This window comes from Peromyscus maniculatus, chromosome 1 (genome assembly GCF_049852395.1).
Source record: "Peromyscus maniculatus bairdii isolate BWxNUB_F1_BW_parent chromosome 1, HU_Pman_BW_mat_3.1, whole genome shotgun sequence".
NCBI lineage: Eukaryota > Metazoa > Chordata > Mammalia > Rodentia > Cricetidae > Peromyscus > Peromyscus maniculatus.
Window position 1 is genome coordinate 110957320 of NC_134852.1, and position 23615 is coordinate 110980934.

The 23615-nt window shown below is 38.8% G+C and overlaps 1 protein-coding gene across 1 annotated transcript in view; it reads left to right on the top strand.

Moving 5' to 3' along the window:
- Pgm2l1 (phosphoglucomutase 2 like 1) overlaps positions 1-23615 on the top strand; it is a 52370-nt gene that overhangs the window by 18242 nt on the left and 10513 nt on the right. The window contains exons 2-10 of the mRNA XM_006982149.4: positions 7401-7568; positions 8648-8754; positions 9546-9630; positions 12320-12403; positions 17525-17718; positions 19665-19854; positions 20129-20226; positions 21038-21215; positions 23105-23198. Coding sequence (XP_006982211.1) covers positions 7401-7568; positions 8648-8754; positions 9546-9630; positions 12320-12403; positions 17525-17718; positions 19665-19854; positions 20129-20226; positions 21038-21215; positions 23105-23198 — 1198 coding nt within the window. The remainder of the gene's footprint in view (positions 1-7400; positions 7569-8647; positions 8755-9545; positions 9631-12319; positions 12404-17524; positions 17719-19664; positions 19855-20128; positions 20227-21037; positions 21216-23104; positions 23199-23615) is intronic.

Below are 23615 nucleotides of genomic sequence, written 5' to 3' on the forward strand. Positions count from 1 at the left end.
GTTCTTACAACTTAAATTAACCCATTTCTATTAATCTATATGTTGCTACGTCGCTGTGACTTTACTGGTCTACTGGCATCTTGTTGCTCCTTGGGCGGCAGGCTGGTGTATCCTCTGACCCCACCTTTCTCCTCCCCGTCTCTCTGCTTGGATTTCCTGCCTGCCTCTAAGCTGCCTTGCCATAGGCCAAAGCAGCTTATTTATTAACCAGTTGTAGCAATACATATTCACAGCATACAGAAAGACCATCCAACAGAACTCAGGGTGTTCACAACTGGGTATGATTGACGATTACTTTTTTCCTTCAGTAGTGTTCATAGCACCTTCCATCACTGTGAAAGTTAGCCAGTAGGGATGAAGCTTCTAGGTCAATACCGCTTTATTTCTCCACATTCTGTGATTTAAATATGTCTTCAGCAATAAAGTCTATACATAAAATCAAGGACTAGGGGGTAAACAAGAGCAGTGACAATAGCGTATAATGCAATTTCTATTTGCAGTAGAGAGTGATTAACAGACACCTATTGGTCTATTGGACTTCACTGGCCAACAACTCCAAAAGTAACCTGTTCTTGGCACTGGACTTCTTATTTGTTAGCTTCTGGTGTCAGTTGGGGCAGTGTTGCATTGTTAAAGTGTGATTCCATTTTAGCGTGTGTGTTTTTATATATTGTAAGATGTTTCACAATAATAGGTTTCCATATAACTTTTTCAAAAGATATTTATTCCTTCCCATATTCCCTCATCTACTCTGTTCCATGCCCTTACCCTGATTTTACTCTTCCTGTTTCATAAAATGCACTGGTGTAAAAGCTTAATAGCTTTACTTTTATAAAATATATAAAGATGATATATAATGTGATTATATAGACATTTCTAATTATCAGTTCATAATTATAGCTTGATAACAAAAGAATATGACAATTGTGTCTTGTTTTTTAAAAAAGAAAAAAATTATTATTATTGTTTTCTTCAAAATAATGTGTTGTACATCAGGCCATCAATCTGTTTAGTAATTAAAGTGTAAAACTAGCTACTCTTAGTTGTCAACAGTCTTAATATATCATCTTGTTTAAGCTCCTGCTTAGAATAAAACTTTGTTCTGTAGCATTTCTAATAGCTAACTTCAGTGTTAGGACATCCCTGGTATACTGAAATCTTTTCTTGCTTGGGACAAACCCTTAAATGATCCATGTACCTCAAGATACATGATGTTAAGTATCTAGTAGTAATATGTGAGAGCACACCTGTACTTATTCATATATATGTCATCTATACTGCAGCAATGTGCAAAATATGTTTAGTACTGATTTGGGAGGTAGACTAAATATAGCTCATTTAATATGTATACATTAAGCATAATAAAACTAAATAGTACGTTATTGTATGATAGACTTCTAATAATGACAAATGAGAAAATTTGAACATTTTCTCAACAACTAGCTAAAATAAAGTATAGATTTAAATTATTGTCAAGATGTTAAATATTCAACAAATTAGCCAGGAATTTCTAGGTTAAAATCTAATAGAAAATTCTAGATCTTATCTGAATGTATACAGAAATTCAGAAAGCTAATTTTACCACTCAGGAACACTTTTGCCTGAGGCATAATTTCTTATTCAGGATAGGCAGCTAAAAGGTTTATAAGTCTTTATCACCTTTTTCTATATAAACAGGCAAAAATTAAATCTAGGGTCCACTACTGCTACTTAAGAATAATAGTTCAAAGGGCTGCCACATGACTACTCATGGATTCAGTGTCAGCACTCCTAACTAAGGCAGACCAAGTTCCAGATCTGAGTCAGTAGAGGGGCCTGAAAATTAGGCTAAAACGAGCTAAGAGACTGCTGTTGATTTTAGGTGTCCATGAAAAGAGAAGACAAGAGTCTATATAAGGGTATGCACCTTCATTTCTGTTCTTGTTGTTTTAAGAAAGGACCTCATGTAGCCCAGGGTAGCCTTAAACTTACTCTGTAGCCAAAAATGACCTTGAATTGCTGACCCTTCTGCCTCTATCTCTCCTGTGCTTGGATTGCAGCTACAGTACTTGGCTTCAGTAGGAAATACTTCAGGACAGACCTCAATTTGTTCCTATTAATAACATTGCAAGTGTAATATCCAGTGTAGAGTCAGTTAACCAGACCCATAAAGAAACAGGTCAACATAAACAATTACCCACAGAAACAAATGTACTACAAACTGACTCATAGAGGTAATTTATGCTAAATTATGATATAAAGACTTTAAAATAACTGATTGCCCATTCTAAGAGGTCCAAAAGAGAACATTAAAAATAGGCAGAGAAATGAAAATAATGCAAAAGCTTGTATTATTTTAGAATATAAGTTCTGACTCTGAAATAATATAATAACCAAAACTAAGAATTTAGTGCACAAATTTAGTAACATTCAGATTAAAGAGAGAATTAGTAATCTACAAGATAGGGCAATGGGAAGTACTCAGGATGAAGCATGTAATGACAGAATGGCAAGAGGAAGACTAAAGAGAAAGTATGGGGTATGAGGCCTGAGATAATATAATGGAGAGTTCTCACATTGGTTTGATCGAAGTCACCCAAGCGAGGAAAGAGAGGGTGGGCCAGCAGCAGTATTTGAAGAGATGGTAACTGAAATTTCCTAAACTGATGAATAAAACCAGTCCATAGATTAACTTTGGTATTAATGTAAGCTTTCTAAAATTCTCCCCAATTATACCTAATTACATACTTGAAACAAGGAAAGAAAAGAATAAGACCTATCTTTAATAAAGAACAGTCCAAATAGTTGTATTTTTGGCATATATGTATATTTTAGAAACCTGGAATCATTACATATGGCTTGTGAACATTCCTCTCTTAAGATGTTCTGAATGTTTCATATATCATTAAAATTTAATAAGATTTAAGATGTGATATTTGAATGTACTATTATACCTTTTCTTTATGTATGTGAATATGTATGCTTGTTTATATTTATAGGTACATGCCTGTTTTGAGGTGTTGTGGGTGCATGTGCATTTGGTAGCCAGAGGATGACCTTGGGTGACATCTTCAGTAATGTTATCCACTACTTACGAAACAGGGTCTCTCATTGGCCTGGAGCTCACCTGTTAGGCTGGTTGGCCATTGAGCCCCAGTGATTCTCCTGTCTCCACCTCCCTATTTCTGGGATTAAAAGTACATGCCACCAAGACCAGCTTTTTACATTGATGCCCGGGATCAAACTGAGATCCTCATGCTTGGGGAAAAAAGCACTTTCCTCACTAAGCCATCTCTCTAGCCCCTTGTATTATACTTTTATAACCAATTCTCTGTAGACTATGTAGTTTAATTACATTTAGTTAATAGTCTCAACATTATTTTTAGTAAGTATACTTGGTAAATCTTTGGTATGTTTGTGTTGTTATGGTCTGACGTTCAGTGAAGTCAGGTATTTATTTCAGAGGCTGGGTTCACATTCAGCTGGTTGGAATGGATCAGAGAGAGAGAAAGAGGCCTCCTGTGAAGAGGAGGTGGGTCTGGAAGGTTGCATGGTCCCTTTCAAGCTGAGAAGTGGACAGTGACTGTGTGTCTCAGTCGTTGTGTTTTGAGACAAGAATTGTACGCATTCCAAACTGGCCCTGAACAAGAACAGCTATGTCACTGAGGACACATAACTAAGTCTTAACATGCATCCCTGATTAATTATACTTCTCTTTGGGGATAAATTTCTAGAAATAGAACAACTGGATGGTGGTAGTTTGAATGTAGTTGGCCCCCATAAGCTCATAAGGATTGGCATTATTAGGAGATGTGGCCTTGTTGAAGTAGGTATGGCTTTGTTGGAGGAAGTGTGTCACTGTGGGGGTGGACCTTAAGGCCTCCTATGCTCAAGCTATGCCTAGTTCAGTTCACTCCTGTTGCCTGTGGATCAAGATGTAGCTCCTTCTCCAGCACCATGTCTGGCTGCATGCTGCCGTGTCCTACCATGATGATAATAGACTAACCGCTGAAACTGTAGCCACCCAATTAAATGTTTCCCTTTATAAGAGTTGCCATGGCCATGGTGTCTCTTCACAGCAATAGAAACCCTAAGACATGGATCAAGACTATTTAATATTTGAGATACTGGCTAAGTATACTTTACCCCAAATTTTTGGAACAAGCAGTATTTCAGATTTTTAAGTTTGGGATTTTTATAGTCCTTTTGTACAAGTTGTATCTTTCAAAAATAGCTGGTGTTATTTACTTACTTTGTCTCACATTCTTTGTCTTTCTGCGTGACTTTGACACTCCTCCATTGAAAGTTAGGATCTGTGTTCCCTCTCCCAGAACCTTTGTCACAGCCTCAAGAAATAAGAGGAACAGTGGAAGTACAGCTCCTTGACCTCACGTCTAACTAGGCAGGAAAGGTGGTACAACTGCTATCTGTCTATCTGGCTTTTAGGACACTTGCCCTTAGAACCCAGCATTGGGAGGAAGCCCAGGCTACAAGGAGTGCCTTCTGCAGAGGTTCCATATAATAGCCCACTGGGTCCTAGCCAACAGCTAGCATCACTGCCAGATACATGACAAGCAAGCCTGGAGGTGATTCCAGCAGCTGATCTTTGAGTCTTTCAACAGAAGCCTCACACTTCTGCCCACAGAAACTGTGAAGGACAATAAATGATACTGATTCTGGCCTGTAAGTTGGAGTGAGTTATTAGCCAGCCGTAGTAAATTTCCTCTCCCTTCCTAGCATTGCTCTTCAAACTCCTAAAATGAAATCAAGAAACATTTTCATCTAAAAATTCAGAAGTTTTTACTTCAGATGGAAATGGTATCTTGATTTAATTGCATTTTCTGAGTTACTGTGAAGAGCCAGCCTAGTAGGGAGATAGCGGTTGGTGTGCTGAGTGTGGCTATCACTTCAAACTCAGGAAATCTAATACTGAAATCATTATATTTCTACTCCCAGCTTGTTCCCCATCCTCCTCCTCCCCATCCTCCTCCTCCCCATCCACCTCCGCCTCCAACAATTCAGTCCATACTCCCTTTTCATTTATCAGAGCAGATATTACTTCCTTCAGTTCCCTTTCCTCAGTTCACCCTAGCTTAATAACTTAGGTCAGTACTGCTGCATCACCCAGAACCTATGCATCGTCTGTGGAAACTGTCCTTTTACTTACCTTTCTACTGCACTACGTACTAAGCTTTGTAAAGTCCTCAAACTGCCAATAGTATCTTCTACGTGTGGTGCATAGTATGTGCTTGATAAATAACTATTATTATTTAGTGAGTTTTAATTATTTTGCTATTTGATGTATGTGGGTGTTTTGTCTACATAAATGTCTGTGTACCACAAGCATGCCTGGTGTCCAAGGCCAGAAGAGGACATCAGATACCCTGGAACTGGAGTTACAGATGATTGTGAATTGCCATGTGGCTCGAACTTGGGTCTCTGCAAGAACAGCCAGTACTCTTAACCACTGAGCCATCTCTCTAGTCCTGTTCTTGTTTTTTATACTGGTAGGGATCAAACCTGGGACCTGAGCATTAAGCAAGCATTCTGCCAGTGAGCTACATCCCCAGGAAGGCTTAAGTTTTAAAGTACAGTAGTTGACATTTTTAACTTTTCACATTAATCTTTCCCTATCCATTGCTACTTAAGTGATAACAAAAGTTGTATTTCGAAACTTGCTTTCCAATCTTGGTCTAGTTAACATTTTCATGTCCTGGATTTATTTTTACTAGTAAATTATTTATCAAGTAAATTTTGTTTTATATGATGAATATAGCCATCTAAACTTTTTATCTAAGCCAACTTAATAATGCTAATTTGGGTGAAATTTTTTAAGATGGGTAAATTAAATTTAGAATTACACAGTGATTCTTTACATAGGAAATAATCCTTTAACATGATTATATTTTGAAGTTAATAAGAAATCATCTATGCCGGGCGGTGGTGGCGCACGCCTTTAATCCCAGCACTCGGGAGGCAGAGCCAGGCGGATCTCTGTGAGTTCGAGGCCAGCCTGGGCTACCAAGTGAGCTCCAGGAAAGGCGCAAAGCTACACAGAGAAACCCTGTCTCGAAAAACCAAAAAAAAAAAAAAAAAAAAAAAAAAAAAAAAAAAAAAAAAAAAAAAAAAAAGAAATCATCTGACTGGATCCCTGCTCTGCTCCAGGGCTCTGGAAATGGATCTCCAAGCTGGCTGACCCTCAGAAGTAAATGTCAGCAGTGTTCACCCTTCAGGTTTTCAGATTGCAGTTTCCTATTTCAACTTCTGTTTAGACATAAACTTAAAAATTCTTTATTGTTTTATTAACCTGGTATTTGTTGTTCAAACACAAATTTCTGACAGTAACATTTAAGAATAGCATTTAAAGTTTTGTAACTTTAAACATACTGGATTATGGAAGTATTGTATGGGGGCTCCCTTTAATGAATAACAATATCAGGATTTGGGATTGTTCATTTTGGGGGGGGGAGTTTCGAGACAGGGTTTCTCTGTATAGCTTTGTGCCTTTCCTGGGACTCACTTGGTAGCCCAGGCTGGCCTCGAACTTACAGAGATCCGCCTGGCTCTACCTCCCGAGTGCTGGGACTAAAGGTGTGCACCACCACCACCCAGCTGGGATTGTTAATTTTGACACTATGTTCTTTAATATCTATCTTTTCTAATCTTCTAAATGATACAGTGCATGGTTTAGGTTGTTCTCGAGCTATTAGGTCTACTACTAGAATATTCTTAAGTAGATTCAAGTTGTTAGGAATTATAAAATAGGCAGTATATTAATTACTTTTCTCATTGCTGCAACCAAATACCTGACAAGTAACAACTTAAGGAAGACTTGTTGCAGCTTACAGTTTGTGGGGACCATTCATCGTGGCAGAGGAGGCATGGAGGCAGGAGAAGGAGGTGACTGATGTATTGCATCCACAGTCAGGAAGCAGAGAGATCCTGACAGAGATGTTCCTTGACATTTTATTTGTAGTTTTTAAATTTAAGATTGTAAACCAGGTGGCATTCGGAAGGCAGAAGCAGGTGGAGCTCTGTGAGTTTGAGGCCAGCGTGGTCTACAGAACGAGTTCCAGGACAGCCAGGGCTACATGGAGAGACTCTGCTTCGAAAACCCCCCCCCAAAAAATTAAATTATAGAAAAAAATAGGTATATGTAAATCATCCTAAGTAGGTCCTGGTTCTTTTGGGAACTCAGTAATTGGAAGGATTTTTAATAAAAAATACATACCATTTAAAAATATATATGTATATATTAATATAGGCAATACTGTATTTTTGTAGTATACATGCATTTTAATAAGAAACCTTGGAATCTAATGAACCAGGCTTATGAGTCTACATTTTGGGCCCTCAGACAGGCTTAGTATTAGCATTTCATGTTTCTAATTAGATCTACTTTTTTTTTTTTTTTTAAACAGAATCCCAAAACAAAAGAGCAAATTGAAAATCTCTTGCGGAATGGGATGAACAAAGAATTGCGTGATCGACTTTGTTGCCGAATGACTTTTGGGACTGCAGGACTTCGGTCTGCCATGGGGGCAGGGTTTTGCTACATTAATGACCTTACAGTAATACAGTCAACACAGGCAAGTATTACAAGCTATTATATATGTACTTTTCTCACTCTATTGTTTTACTTTATAAATAAGGTAGTACCCTTCTTTTAAAAAATAAACTATTTTGTTCAGGAAGGTACTCTTATAAAAAAGGGAGGCTAATTTTGATCGTTTATTTTGTCCCAAGATTTACGTTGGAAATCATTTATGTATCTACAACGGCAGTTTTCTACCTGTGGGTCATTGACCCCCTTGGGGGTCGAACAACACTTTCACATGTATCCTATATATCAGACATTTACATTACGATTCATAACAGTAGCAAAATTACAGTTATGAAGTAACAATGAAGTAATTTTATGGCTGGGGGCTGTGCTGGGGGTCACCACACCATGAAGAACTATAGTAAATAGTCACAGCATTAGGAAGGTTGAGAACCACTGGTCTACAAGGTCACAGTCCTCATGAAGAATTCTTTTGACTGAGTGTGGTGCACACCTTTAGTTCCAACACTCAGGGGAGGGGGAACTGAAGCTGATGAACTCTGAGTGTGAGGCCAGCCTGGTCTACATAGCAAGTTACAGGCCAGTCAGGGCTACAAAGCCAAATGGTAAAAATTCTGTCCTCTGGAGCCTTGAAGTAAGAAACAATCTCCCTGGTTTGTTCTGAATTTTCTTTCTGACCTCCCTGCCTTCCCTTACTGACCCTCACTTCCTACCTTTTTTCTCTTTCTCATGTTTTATGTATTGGATTGGAGTCGTGGTTACTAAGTTGGTATTTCTGTAGCACTAAATATGTTCAAAAATCTGAGAAGTGATTGTTATCTCACATTTGTGGATGGAGCAGTATTGCTCCTGCATTAGTAAGCATGGCTATACAGACCAAAGCCAGTTCTGAGTCAATTAGCAGCAAAGTAAACATAAAAACTGGAGCCTTTTAAGTTGTAAAATGCAGACATTGAGGCCAGGATGCAGCTCAGTGGTAATGCACTTGCCTGTTTGAGGCCTTCAGTTCATCCTCAGCATGAAAAGGGGGTGGTAGGGTTGGGGGAGGGGGCACTTACAGTGGAAGCTTGCATCAGGAGCTAATCTTCTGTTTATTTGCTGTAGGGGATGTACAAATACCTGGAGAGGTGTTTTTCAGACTTCAAGCAGCGAGGCTTTGTTGTTGGGTATGACACTCGGGGTCAAGTAACCAGCAGCTGCAGCAGCCAGAGGTACAGTTTTAATTATTGCAAAGGTTACATTGGAATGGGGGTAAAATATTCCATTTTTTTCTAATGGCAAGAATTCTGAAACAAGAGACTTTCATATAGAAACATGACCTCATGCTAATGCTTATTGTATGTTTTCTGAAGCTTGGGAACAATTTTAGCTGAAATAGAAGTAAAGCTCTTCAGAGATAAGCTTTAGATTTATAGAAGTATAAAAATAATCTTAGAATATTGCAAATTCACAGGATGTCAGTCTATACATTTTTTTGCATAGTCATTGAGTAGGAGTAATTATGAAGCTTCTGTTCTCTTGTAATCCTGCCTTAGTATCTTTTTATAAATTGGTAATCATGGTTCTTGTTTAAGGAGGATAATTGTACATATGGAGTTTATTTGCTTCACTGTCCTCCAATCTTGTCAGGGTGTTTTTGTTTTTGTGTATGTGTGTCTGGAGATGAAGCTAGGGCCTATGTATAATAAGCCAGTGTGCCAGTACTAAGCAACATCCCTAGCTCCTTAAACAGACAAACCTTATTTGACAGTTTCAAGTTGGCTCATCAAGTTTAAGTAATCGGTGATGGTAAGAATAGGTTGGGTGGTCATGGTGGCACATAAGGGAGGCTGAGGCAGGATTGTGAGTTTGAGATAAACCTAGGTAACAGTTCCAACCAGCTTTGGCACTACCGAAGATCTTGTTTCAAAATTCAGAATAATTCTATTATGAAACATTTATTATATGGAAGATTGGTTTATTAAAATTAATGGGAAGGACTAAGTGAAATCTCTTCTTCTAGGCTTGCTAAACTCACTGCTGCAGTGTTGCTTGCTAAAGATGTTCCTGTTTACCTTTTTTCAAGATACGTTCCTACACCTTTCGTAGTAAGTATGTTGTGATAGTGATTACTCAGCTGACTGCACTTCAGGGGCTTTCTTAAGACAATTAGGATTCAAATCTTTGCCATACATATAAGTATTGAATGTCCAATCCAGTGAAAATCTAACCAAAGGAAGGGAAACAGTTTTGCATTGAGCAGGATCTATTATAAGTTGACCAGCCCATAGTCATGGTGAGATATTTTTAACCGGAAATTGATTTATCAGGACAAAAATGACATAGCGATTTGAATATACTACTAACAGTTTTGTGTGCATTTCCATCTGAGATCTAAAAAACAGACCATGACCAGTCACCAACAGATTTTTTACCAATGGACTTTTAAAAGATTGATGTGATTGGTCACTGACCTGATGGATTATTATATACATAGTGATTTGGGCTAAAGATCCACCAACCACGTTATATTTAGTTCAGTTAATAGATTATGTCCTGCCAGGTGGTGGTGGCACAGGCCTTTAATCCCAGCACTCAGACAGAGGCAGAGGCAGGCGGATATCTGTGAGGTTGAGGCCAGCCTGGTCTTTAGAATTCCAGGACAGCCAGGTCTGTTATATAGAGAAACTTTGTCTCAGAAAATAAAAAACAAAAACAAACAAACAGAATAGATCATGTCCTAGTTACTGTGTTACAACTATAATTGATGTACATGGTCTCAAATTTGAACAAGTTAGGAGGCTGGTGCCACTTGACAAAAATGTGGTAGTGGAAATGGGAGCATATTGACAGTGTGAAACAAGACTACCTATCTTAAAACTGAACAGTAATGAAGACAACAAACAGAAAAACTTACGAGGTAGAACTAAGCCCTACTTTGAGGGAGGGAAATTTGTGAATTTAAGGAATGCAGTAGCAAAAAAAAAATGTTAAGATACTGAGCTTATGCTATAATATGTTTGTGCTAAAGCAGAGTAAAAAGAATGAAGTCATAAAATATGAGAAAGAAATAAGTACGTAAATTTAAAATAGGAACAGAAGACAAAACTGGGCTGGAGAGATGACTCCAGATGCCAAGCTTGACAACATGAGTGCAGTCCCTGGGGCCCACGTGCTAGAAGTAGAGAGCCAACTCCTACAAGTCGTCCTCTGCCTCACACATGGGCCATGGCATGAATGGTCCCACCCCAAATAAATAAATAAATAAATAAATAAATAAATAAATAAATGTAATAAAAATTGTTAATAAAACTGTAGAAAGAGTGCTGAAGATACAAAACACAAACAAAAGGACTGTGTAATAAATACAATAGAAACTAAGATAATCATAGTATTTCTAACTGTAAGTAAATGTGCAGGCTTAGATGAATTAGCCAGTCTCTTAGAATAACAGTTGATGCATCAAGCTCAGGAGAAATAGTAAACCTGAATAATGGTAAGAATCAATAAGTTGAATTGGTATTTTGTTTAAGTAGTCTCAAATTTAATAAAGTCTAGATGATTTTATATGCAAGCTTTATCAAATATTTAAGGAATGAATAATATCTATAGTTTATTCTATTGAGTTTTGGGAAATTTATTGAGCAACTCAAAGAATTGAAGGAATTGCTTTTTTTGAAAAAAGAGTATATCAATAAAGTTAGCACCAGTGACTAATAGAAACTAGGAAGGAGGTGGGGCTGTAGCTCAGTCGTAGAGTATTTGTCTCACAGGCATCTGTATGGTCAACTTCAGTAACAGAGAATTCAGGAATCTAAGATTGTGCCATCCAGTTGCCAGTTCCAGCTAACCTCAGTCCCAGTGTGTTGGCTTTCCTGCCTTATCAAGGTAGACTTTCGGTCGTTAATGAGGAAGGTATTTTTAGCATTCCCAGATTCACACCCTTTAGTCACCATGACTTCAAATCAAAGGTTGTCTTCCTTGATTACGTGTAGCCAGAATATACTGGGGGAAAGGACCTCTGATAGGGTGTGGATTTTGAAACTGTTTCTGGAATCATGTCAAGGGACTAGACTAGTGTGATCAGACCTGGAATATCTACCCACACCCTTCCCTTCCCCTCTCACCCCTACTTTCTGTGGTCTGGAGAGTAGTCAGTGTGATGGTAGAAGCTATAGGGAAGCATCCAAGGAAGAGAAATAACAGTTAATACAGAGGGAAAGAGAAACCCAACCTGAGGGGGGGGGGCGGGGAGAGAGAGAGAGAAAGAGAGAAGGGTGAGTTGGCACTTATGTGACATGGAGGCACAAGAGTATACATAAAGATCTTCAAATTAGAAGGCAAAAGACTTGTGTTGTGCCTTTGAATCTTCTACCTAATGACTATGTAATGTCAGATAAAACGCATGTAAAATGTGATGGATTAGATGGTTGCTAAATTTATTTCCATCTCCAACTAATATGATTGTATTTGCCATTCATATCTCTAGTCCAGTGAAGTGTTTCTCACGTTGTATTTACTAAATATTATTGTATAACAAAAGATAGGAAATTGTTATGCCAACAAGCAAAATGAGATTGGTAGGATAGGCTATTCAAGGTGATAATTGGATGATTGTTGAACTGCGTATGTTAGAATGGACTTTACCCATCAAATCTGGAGCTGATGAGATCTTACATTATTGATACCTGAGTGTCTTCGTGCATTATTGAGACAAGTAATGTTCATGTAAAATGTATGAATATCTAGCAAGCAAAGTGGAAGAATGCTGCTGTGATACATTTTTTCTTTTTTCAGCCATATGCAGTCCAGGAGCTCAAAGCAGTTGCAGGTGTGATGATTACTGCATCTCACAACCGCAAAGAGGACAATGGATACAAGGTAAGCCTGGGACGCCTAATCTTTGCCTATTTTATAACTTTTATTTTATTTGAATAATATTTGCTACGTGTATTTTCTACACTGAGGAACAAAACCAGGCACTGGAAACAGATTCAGAACCCTGGCTCTCACAGAATGTGTACCTCCAGTGGCGTTTACTGGTTCCCATGGTGTGCACGTTACAATGGTCTCTTCATTGGGGTTTGACTTCTGTTTTCCTTGACTTCTCCATCCTATCCCAGTATATCCCCTCTATAATTCAGAAATCAAGTCATGTTTTGTATATCAAGAATATGAAGAATAAATGGGAAGAGTCAGGGAAATAGTACCTTGACCTCACTTACCCTCCATCTGATCTGCCCAGGCTTCTCAATGGCCACAGGATCCGTTTGCTCCATTAGCCTCTGACAAAGAGACAGAAGTGGAGTGCAAAGGTGAAAAGCAGCTTGAGAGGTGCACAGGGAAAGTACTTAGCACAGTACTGATCCTACATTTTAGGCTTCTGGGAAACCATGCTCTTACATTTTTCTTCTTGTTTGAGAGGACCCCAGACACACTGAGTTCCATTGTAAGTAGGAGAAAGATTTAATAGTGATTTAAGATTTGGGGCCTGGCCCGTTCCTAGAGTCAGGGAAGGAACTTAATTAATAACAGTTTAGGACATGTAAATTCCAGGTATTGTGAGTTAACCAGGTAAGCAAATGTGCTGTGAGCAGTTGGATGTGGAGTTCTGTAACTTAAGGAAGAAATATGGGCTGAAGTTACAGATTTTAGGGGTACCATATCTATTAGAACATACAGGATTATTTGGGAGTCCTTGACTTGGATGTACAGCTAAGAGATAAGATAAGGTAGAAAGGAAGGTCGAGAATGGAGCCTGGAGAATATTAACTTTAAGGGAAATGAATGGAAGGGAAAAGAAGATACCAGAAGTAGCAGAAAAGCCAGAAGAAATTGGTACCATTAAAGCCTGAAAGATTGAGAGGTGCAAGGGCTAGAAGGCAGCTGTCCGCGAGAGCAAAGGACACGGGATCCACGTTCCTACCTCATATCTGTCATCTCCATTGGGATGTCCGGCAGACTTCAGAACTAGTGTCTCTTTAACAGAGCCCTTGATTTCCCACAGCTGCCACATATACACCCCGAGTTAGTCCCCCCTCGCCTAAACAGAAGTGAAAACCTGTTCTGGACTGCTTCCTTTCCGTGATATTTCATCTGCTAACAAGTTCATCTAAAATATATGTAAACTATGTTACATCTGCTTACATCCTCCACTGTTACCATTCTAAGCCACTATTGTTCTCCCTCTGAAATGCTGTGGGGTATCCACAGAGAAACTGCTCAGACATGACTTTAAGCCAATAGAAAGTCTTTATTAGCCAGCCGGCGACTACACTAGGTGTTCACGATCCCAGTGGGGTACTAAGCCTTTGTCAGTGTGAGTTTTTAAGCACAAAAACCATGTTCTGGATTGACATACTTTCAGGTAACAAGTACAGTTAACCAGAAGCAGAACTACAAAAGCCAAAAAGCAAGGTTGGTACATTTAGAGACTTTCCCAGAGCTGTGGATGTTGAAAGATTAGGTCTTTGTTTTAGTTTTGTCAGGTGGTACTTTCTACCTGCTGAGTTTTTTTTTTTGTTTTTTTGTTTTTTTTTTTGGTTTTTCGAGACAGGGTTTCTCTGTGTAGCTTTGCGCCTTTCCTGGAACTCACTTGGTAGCCCAGGCTGGCCTCGAACTCACAAAGATCCGCCTGCCTCTGCCTCCCGAGTGCTGGGATTAAAGGCGTGCGCCACCACCGCCCGGCTTACCTGCTGAGTTTTATGGTCTATATGGTACTTCCATTATGGAGTCAGTTATGCTAAGGTCTGGGGACCTACTAAGGTCTGGGGGCCCTGTTACACAAATCAGAGAATGCTAGCTGATTTCATTTTTGCTTCCATGGTTACCCCACAAACTTCTCCACAAAACCAGAAGGTGTCCGTTTAAAATGCCTACATATCCAAGTCATGTGTGGTAACCCAAGCCTATAGTTCCATTTGGGGAAGGAGGGTTGCTTGAGCCCAGGAGTTTAAAACCAGCCATGTAGCATAGCAAGTCCCTAGTTTCAGAACAAACAAAAGGCCAACAAAAACTCTTCTGCCTAAAGTTCTTCATTGGCTTCTTATTCTTTGATAAACCCCCAGTTCTAACTTACAAAGCCAATCCTCTGCTGATGGGCATTCCATTGGTTCTGATCTTCTGCTTTGTACTGGTAGTGCTACAGTGTCCTGTACTTGCCTTTATTCACATGTGCCGCTTTTGAGACAGTATAATGTCTGAGAGTGTCAGTTTGGTTGGAAACTGACCTCTGCCACTCAGAAGCTTTGTGATCTCAGGCAGGTTAATTAAATCCTTTGTGCTTTAGTTTTATCCTTTGCAAACTGAGGATAGTTACAGAACCAATATGATAGAGTGGAAGTGAAGATCCAAAGTCATAAAATTCCTACCACAGTGTCTGGCCCGGACACGTTCTCAGTAAATGTTAGCTGTTGTTTTTATTCTTAGTATCTGTAGCTTCTCTATATAATGTAGTCACTTAAAGTATGGCTAGGCTGGATTGAGATGTTAGAAATGCAGAATAGTAGCTGATTTTAATGATTTGGTATGAAAAATGTAAAATAATCTAATAATTTTAATCACATTGTATTTGGAGTTGTAATGTTTTTAATATATTGGGTTATAGAAAGTATATTAAAATTTATTTAATATTTTATCTTTGTTTTATATTCCACCTATTTATTTTAAACTTTTAATCATAAAAAACATAATTCAGCATTTTTGTTCTCAATCTTTTTTTATTTTTATTTTTTTGGTTTCCAAAACAGGCTTTCTTTGTGTAGCCTTGGCTTTCCTGGAACTTGCTCTGTAAACCAGGCTGGCTTTGAACTCACAGAGATCTGCCTGCCTCTGCCTTCCACCACTAAATAAATAAATAATAGTAAGTAAATAAAATCCTTGAAAAAATACTTAACTGTTATGCATAGTGGTACACACCTATAATTCTAGTACTCCAGAGGCTGAGGAGGAGAATCTTGGGTTCATGACTAGCTTGAGCTACATAGTATGCTTGAGGCCAGTTATCGAAGGCCCATCTGAAATAAATAAATAAATAAAAATAAATTCAAAATCCTTGAACAGGGGCTGGAAATGGCTCAGTGGGTAAAGTTCTCACTCTGAAAGAATGGGACCTGTGTTTGGTTCCCCAGCACCCAGGTAAAAGCTGGGTATGGAAGTGCACACCTATAATCTCAGTGCTGCAAGGACAGAGGCATGGATCCTAGGGGCTTGCTGGCCAGCCAGTCTGGCTGAGGCAAAGAGCTCTATCCAGGTTCACTGAGAGACTCTGTCCCAAAAAATAAGGTTAGAAGGGGCTAGAGAAATAGTTCAGCAGTTAAGAGCACTGCTGCTCTTCCAGAGGACCCTGGTTCAATTCTCAGGAACCACATGATCGCTCACAACTATCTGTAACTTCGGTGGGTCATATATGTCAAGAAATTCACCCATTTCTTTTAGGTATTCCAGTTTAGTGGAATACAGATTTTTAAAGTATGTCTTTATCCTCTGAATTTCCTCAGTGTCTTTGTAATGTCCCCTTTTTCATCTCTAATTTGGATTTTCTCTCTCCATCTTTTGGCTAATTTGGCTAAGAGTTTCTCAGTCTTGTTGATTTTCCTCAAGGAACAAGAACATCATTTCATTGATGCTTTATATTTTTTGTTGTTATTCTTATTTATTGATTTCAGCCTCGAGTTTCATTATTTCTTTCCATCTACTCTTTGAGTGTTATTTCTCCTTGTTCTAGAGTGTTTAAGTGTGTCTCTAAGTTACTAATATGAGATCTCTCCAGTTTTGTTTTGTTTTTAATGTAGGCACTTAGTGCTATGAACTTATCTTAGAACTGCCTTCATTGTGTCCCATAGGTTTGGGTATGTTGTGTTTTCATTTTCATTCAATTCTAAGAAGTTGTAATTTCTTCTTGATTTTTGTCTTGATGCATTTTTAATTCAATACTGAGTTAATTTCTATTAATTTGTATATTTCCTGTTTCTGTTGTTGATAGAATTTTTAAGTCAAGTAATTTGACATATTGCTTGTAACAGTTTAATACATAGTATGTGTACTCAATTGTATTTTGTTCTCTTTCATTTAGGATGGAACAGGAGGGTTCCATGCCACATCCGTGATAGAATCAGCATAAATATTTTCTAAGCAATATCTCTTTCAGCTTTGAAACCTGTGAAGTCTTAGAATTACCTTTTTTGTTTGCTTTTGCTTTCAGGGGTGTATGATTGTTCTTAGTGCCTTATTGATTAAACTACTAGACAAGTTGAAAACTCATTGAAGTATGTAGATACTTAACATACTATCTTTATCTTTTCTGATACATAGTTTGATATTACATAAATTTTTCTTTAATTTACAATGGGAATGATTTATTGTTTTGTATAATAATGCTGAGTTTAATAGTGTAAGTTTTTGTGGATACTTCATGGTTTCTTTGTTTTTAAAGATTTATTTATTTTTATTTTTAGTGTATGAATGTTTTGCCTACATGTATGTCTGTGCACCACATGCATGCAGTACCCTCAGTGCAGTGCTAGAAGAGGGTGTCAGATCCCCTGAGACTGAGACTGGAGTTAGAGATGGTTCTAAGCCGCCATGTGGGTGCTGGGAGCCAGCCTGGGTCCTCTGCAAGAGCAGCCAGTGCTCTTAACTGCTGAGCCATCTCTTCAGCCCCATTTCATGGTTTTTTGTATGATCTTTAGTATATAGTTATAAATATAAGACTATAGTTTGACACTAATATATGCATATATTATAAGGTGGTATACTGATCCCTTATATTAACTTGTTACTGCAGTAGATTCTAAGATAGGTTATAATACACGATTGTCTTATTGATGAGTCTCTGTGAAATCATTACCATAATGTATTTTAGTGTTAGTAAATTCGTCTAATATTGACATTTTTTACTTCATTTGATATTCTTCTTCAACAAGCCAGAGATCTCTACTATAGCTAAGAAAGAGCCTAACAAGCATTTTTAACTAATTATGACTATATTTATGTATCATATAGGTTTATTGGGAAACTGGTGCTCAAATTACATCTCCACATGATAAAGAAATTCTGAAATGTATAGAAGAGTGTGTGGAACCCTGGAATGGTTCCTGGAATGATAATTTAGTAGACACCAGCCCACTGAAGAAAGATCCTCTCCAGGACATTTGTAAGAGATACATGGAAGATCTGAAAAAGATCTGTTTTCACAGGTATCCAAGTGGGACTGTAGAGTAACCTTAGAATAATGTGTATCCATGCCTGGTACAGAAAATGTCCTAAATGACCTTGGTCTCAGAATCATTCAGTAAATCAATCAATCAATTTCTCTCTCTCTCTCTCTCTCTCTCTCTCTCTCTCTCTCTCTCTCTCTCTCTCTCTCTCTCTCCCCCTCCCCCTCTCCCCCTCTCCCCCTTTCCCCCTCTCTCCCTTTCCGCCTCTCCTTCCCTCCCTCCCTCTCTCTCCCTCCCTCTCTCCCTCCCTCCCTCCCTCTCTCCCTCTCTCTCTCCCTTCCTCTCTCTCTCTCCCTTCCTCTCTCTCTCTCTCTCTCTCTCTCTCTCTCTCTCTCTCTCTCTCCCCTCTCCTCTCTCCCTCCCTCCCTCTCTCTCCTCTCCTCTCCCCCTCCCCCTCCCCCTCCCCTTCCCTCTCCCTCTCCTCTCTCTCCCTCCTCTCCTCTCTCCCCCTCTAACATATTAGGAGATGCTTAGGTCATATCAAAAGCATAGAAGAACCAACATGAGGGGCCTGCCACTGGCCAAAAACCAGAGACTGTTCAAAATGAAGACTCACCATAATTGACTGGCATAATAAAGAAAGCAGTGACTGTTGGGAGTGCTAGAAAAGCACACCATTGGTCATGTTTGTGTCTCTAGACTGAAAATTCAGGACTTTTAAGGAATTATGAATTCATTTTTAAAATTGATTAATGCTTTAATCTTTCTGATAATTTTTCTTTCCCGTGTGTAAATTCCATTTCAGAGTTAAAGAGTTGGCTGAAGGAGGAATATTTTTCAAAGAAAAAAAAATCCACTTTTTTTTTTTTTCCCTGTGGTAGAGATTGAACTCGGGCCTTATACATGCTAGACAGCACTCTACCACTGGTCCAGCTTCCCGAAATTCAACTATTAAATGCAGAAAGAAAAATAGAATTAAAACATCATAACTCTGTGATCTTGATAATGAACCTTGATAATGAATCCTCCGAGCTTATAATAGGCAATAAATTGATAGAAAATTGCAGATGGATGGATGAGGATGAGAGGACGCGAATAAATATTAACTGTGAAATTGGTATTATGGGCTTCCTCTTGTGACTGGGTAGAAAATATACAGCATCTATTCTTGCCAAAAGAATTGGAATTGAATCTCATGTTGCCCCTAGATTGAATGACCCTTTCATTGTAGAAACAGGCCAGAGAAACATACTAATATAAACAAAGGGCTGACATGTAGCTCGGTTGGTAGAGTGCTTACCTTGTGTGAGCAGAGCTCTCCCTGGGTCGAATCTTTAGTAGCACACAAACTAGGCACAGTGACATAGCACGTGTAACCCCAGTGCTTGGGGCACAGAGGCAGGAGGAGCAGAAATTCACGGTCATCCTCAGCTACATAGTGAGTTTGAAGCCAGCTGGAGACATTGAAAAGATTTTGTCTCAGATTGGAAGAGAGGAAGAGAAGGAGGAGAAGAAAAACAAGAAACTGTGAAAGGATGCATAATTTACATACCAAAATATGGGACATTCTCTGGGGGAGAATAAGGATTGGAGGCATACGGAAAGAACATTTACAAATTAAAAGACTTGAGAGACATCGCAACCAGATGATATTTTTTAGGCAGTTGGAGAAAATGTGAACACAGATATTAGACAGCATTAAAAAATTATTGTTCAGTTTGTTAGATATGATAATTGGGGGTATGATTATGTTTTTAAATACTAAAGCATTTTGTGCAAAATAATATGTTTTGAAAAAATAGAGCCAGTCTGACAGAATTGATGGATGTTGAAACAGAGTGCCAAGTATATATGGATGTTGGGTGTTCTCTATGTACATTTTGAAAGTTATTATGAAATATTTATTATTTATTTTATAAGTTTTGTTTACTATAGGAAGTGGTTAGTAAATGGTAAGTAAAGATGTGTGTGATTTTTCTTTACAGGGACTTAAATGCAAACACCACCTTGAAGTTTGTACATACCTCCTTCCACGGAGTTGGACACGATTATGTGCAGTTGGCTTTTCAAGTGTTTGGTTTTAAGCCTCCAATTCCTGTCCCAGAACAGAAAGATCCAGATCCAGACTTTTCTACTGTTAAATGCCCAAACCCTGAAGAAGGAGAATCTGTGCTGGTATTGTTTTTAATATTTAAATCATGCTTAGCTTATTACCCATCAGGCTAGAAGGGACTGAGTGACAGGTCACAGATGACCTACATGCTTCCCTTGTGCCCTGCAGCAAGCACATAGTGTGACCTTTTAATTACATTGCAGCTGTGAGGATTTGTTTGAAATCCCTGCAGAAAGGGGCCCTAGTTCTGTCCCTCCAGACTGCATGCTTTCTGAAGTTCCTATCTCGGACATAGGTTCCTTAGTACAACCTAGCCTTTTTGGGTCACTGTTTCAGGAACTATCCCTGAGACTGGCAGAGAAAGAAAATGCCCGGATAGTGCTAGCCACAGATCCTGATGCAGACCGGCTGGCAGTGGCAGAACTTCAGGAGAAGTAAGTAGTTTGAGCTTCAGCCCTAAATGGGACAACTCCATCACCTCCTCTTGCCAAGAATCAAGGATTATCGCAGAAGAGAGTGTGTAAAGATTCTAAGAGCCAGAGGCAGTAGATGACCACAGCACAGCTATTTTCAGGTCAGTCAGCAGGTCAGCTGCACATAAGAACTCACAGAGCTGGTGGGAACAGATGCAGGACTCCCGGAGTTCATTGGCTAGTCAGCCTAGCTAGGAAGTTCATTGGCTAGTCATCCCAGCTGAATTGATGATCTCCAAGTTTAGTGAGAGACCCTGTCTCAAAAAATAAGGTGGAGAGCCGAGAGATGGCTTAGTGATTAGGAGCACATGCTTCTCTTTCTGAAGCCTGGGTTTGGTTCCCAGCACTCACATCAGGTGGCTCACAGCTAGCTGTCTGTACTCCAGTTCCAGGGGATCCACCACTCTCTACTGGTCTCCACAGGCATTACACACATGTACACATATGGGCAAACAAGTGCACACATGTACATAAATGAAATTTAAGCTATGTTTAAAAACAAGGTGAATAGTAATTGAGGAAGTGCTCAATGTTCACTTCTGGCCTCCTTACATATGTACATACATGTGTACACACAAGTAGGTACACATGTGTATACAACACACCAAAACGGAATAAAGGTTTTGTCATATAATAACTTTGGGGGTTTCTTTTTCAAAAAGAAAAAAGAGAAGAAAAGGCAGGGTGGGGATGGTGATTTGAAGGTCTGAACCAGAAAGTTTTCATGAGAAGCTACAAAGGTCTTGACTTTGAATTTTCATTCTTTCTCCAGCGGTCACTGGAAAGTTTTTACAGGGAATGAGTTGGCAGCTTTGTTTGGGTGGTGGATGTTTGATTGCTGGAAGAAAAACAAACCCAATGCTGATGTGAAGAACGTTTACATGCTTGCCACCACTGTCTCTTCTAAAATCTTAAAGGCCATTGCACTTAAAGAAGGATTTCATTTTGAGGTGAGAATGAAGCGGGACCTCATTTGAAGTCTGCATACTACTTTTCTAAATGTTTCTATAAAGACAGCTCTGCACCAAACTGACTTTTCATTGATCTCATTTATAACTCCCCGAATTTTCTAATTCTGTTCACACTTGCTCAATATTTTTGGTAATTTAGACACCCGAGCCAAAGTCATCTAGTTTGTGCACTTCTGAGATGAAATGTTCTTCCAGACATTACATTAATGCTTTTTACCGTGTAGTATTATCTGGGAATGTTGTATGGGAACATAGAACATTTTAGGTTGGGGAAATCTGGCTTATCAGTAACACAGACTTCAGAGAATTGCAGATCTCATTGAATCTTTGCTTATGTTCATCAAGTACAGAATTATGACTTGTTACCTTAAACGTAATTCTAAATTGCAAACCAAGATCCAGTGACTCTGTTGAGAGAATCATTAGTTTTTGTGAACCTCGGGCAGTTAGTGATCCTTTTTACAGCTACTTGGACTTGGGTCAGTCAAGTTGTCTTTCTTCTGTCGTCTTTGCCAAGTGTCAGTAGACGTGGACATTTTACATGAGTCATCAAGCTGTGGATCTTAATACTGATTGGATAAGTAAAAGAATATAGTGGGCTGGGGGAATGCTTAGTGGGTCAAGTTTTGCCTTGCCCTCTTGAGGACCTGAATTTGAATCCCCAAACCCATGTCAAGTTGGATGCAGTATTGCATACATGTAATTCTAGTCCTCCTATGACAAGATGAGATGCAGGGATGCTTCTAAATCTCACAGGCCAGCTGTTCTGTTAAATGAAGAGATCCTGTTTTCAATAAGGTTGATGGATGAGGACCAACTCCCAAGGTTGTCCTCAAAGTCCACATGTGGACCGGCATACATATGCCCTCATTCATGTGAACACATATGTGTACATACACACCCATCATACAAACAAAGAAGAGAAAAATGAATATTGTGCTTGTTACATACAAAAAATTAGAAGATAATTTATTCAAGCCTAAGATTCTGAATTATGATGTTAACATTTTCCTTGTTTATGGCAAAGAATATATACTAAGCATAAAAGAGAAACTTGATCCTAAAAAGCAATATTATAAATTTGTTTGTTTTTATTGATGGTGGTGTTAGTTTTTCTATTTCTTTTTTTTTTTTAAAGAGGGAGTAGAAAAGTGAATTAGGAAACAGATTGGTGATGTTGAGCTCTAGAATTAGTGTGCATGATGTGCTTTCTCTGTTGACAGTAAAGTGGAGCATGTCTTTCGAGTGGACAGTAGTTCATCAGATGAAAAGCCCTCAAGTCTAATTACTTGGTGAAGGCTTTATGTACGCCACAGCATTGCGGAGCGATAGACACAGTTCAAGCACGTAGTGTACTTATGCTGCATCACTAAAAACTTAGAGGCTTTGATTCCCCGAGAGAGCTAAAGCACATCCTCCATGAGTGCTTAAAGGACAGTTTCAGGAAGGCAATATAGTTGGACTTTGCCTCCATCCCTTATGTGCAGTCTTGGTAACGGTAACCTCTGAGCCTCTGCTATGGCAGCCATGTTTGTGAGCATTAGAAAGGATGATGCAAAGCACCCACTACAGTACTTAACAAGCAGTAGATGATTGGAGCATATGTATGCACACACACTTGGCATTTATATTCTTTATCCCATAAACATATTATGTTGATGGAAATCACCTGTTTCTTTGCTAGTGGGTCATTAATTGTGCCTGTGTGTGGTGGTTATGGTAGTTGTGACTATATATCTACCACTATATAAACCTTTATGGACCAAGAACCATGACAGAAACTCACTATTCAGGGGCTATGTGCATTTAGAAATAAGCTCTTTAATATGTGTTCATCAGAGTCTGGAGTGGCTTCCTCTACATTTCAGGAAACATTACCAGGCTTTAAATGGATTGGAAGTAGGATAAAAGATCTCCTAGGACATGGGAAAGAAGTCCTTTTTGCATTTGAAGAGTCTATCGGTATGTAGTGAATACTAACAATCTTTTCTTTTGGTTGAAAGCATTTTAAAATATGGCAGTTCTGTAGAGAGGAGACATTTACCTTCTGGCTATGACTTTGAGTTGTGAAAATGCAAGGATGCATGCCTAGCAGTGTATATGTCTTCCAAGTGGACAGTAGCTCATCAGGTGAAAAACCCTCAAATCTGATTACAAAGAAGGACTTGGTAAAGGCTTTAAGTAGGTCACAGTGTTATGTAAAGGTAATTTTAAGCCTGTGGTGTGCTTACATTGCATTGCTTGAAATCAACTTAAAGGCGTTGATTACCTAAGAAGACTAAATCACAATCTGTAGGTGCATTTTCCATCAGAGAAGAACTTAAAGATCCCTGAATACATTCTGTTACTAGACTCCTCTGGAGCTGGATTTTTTTGTTG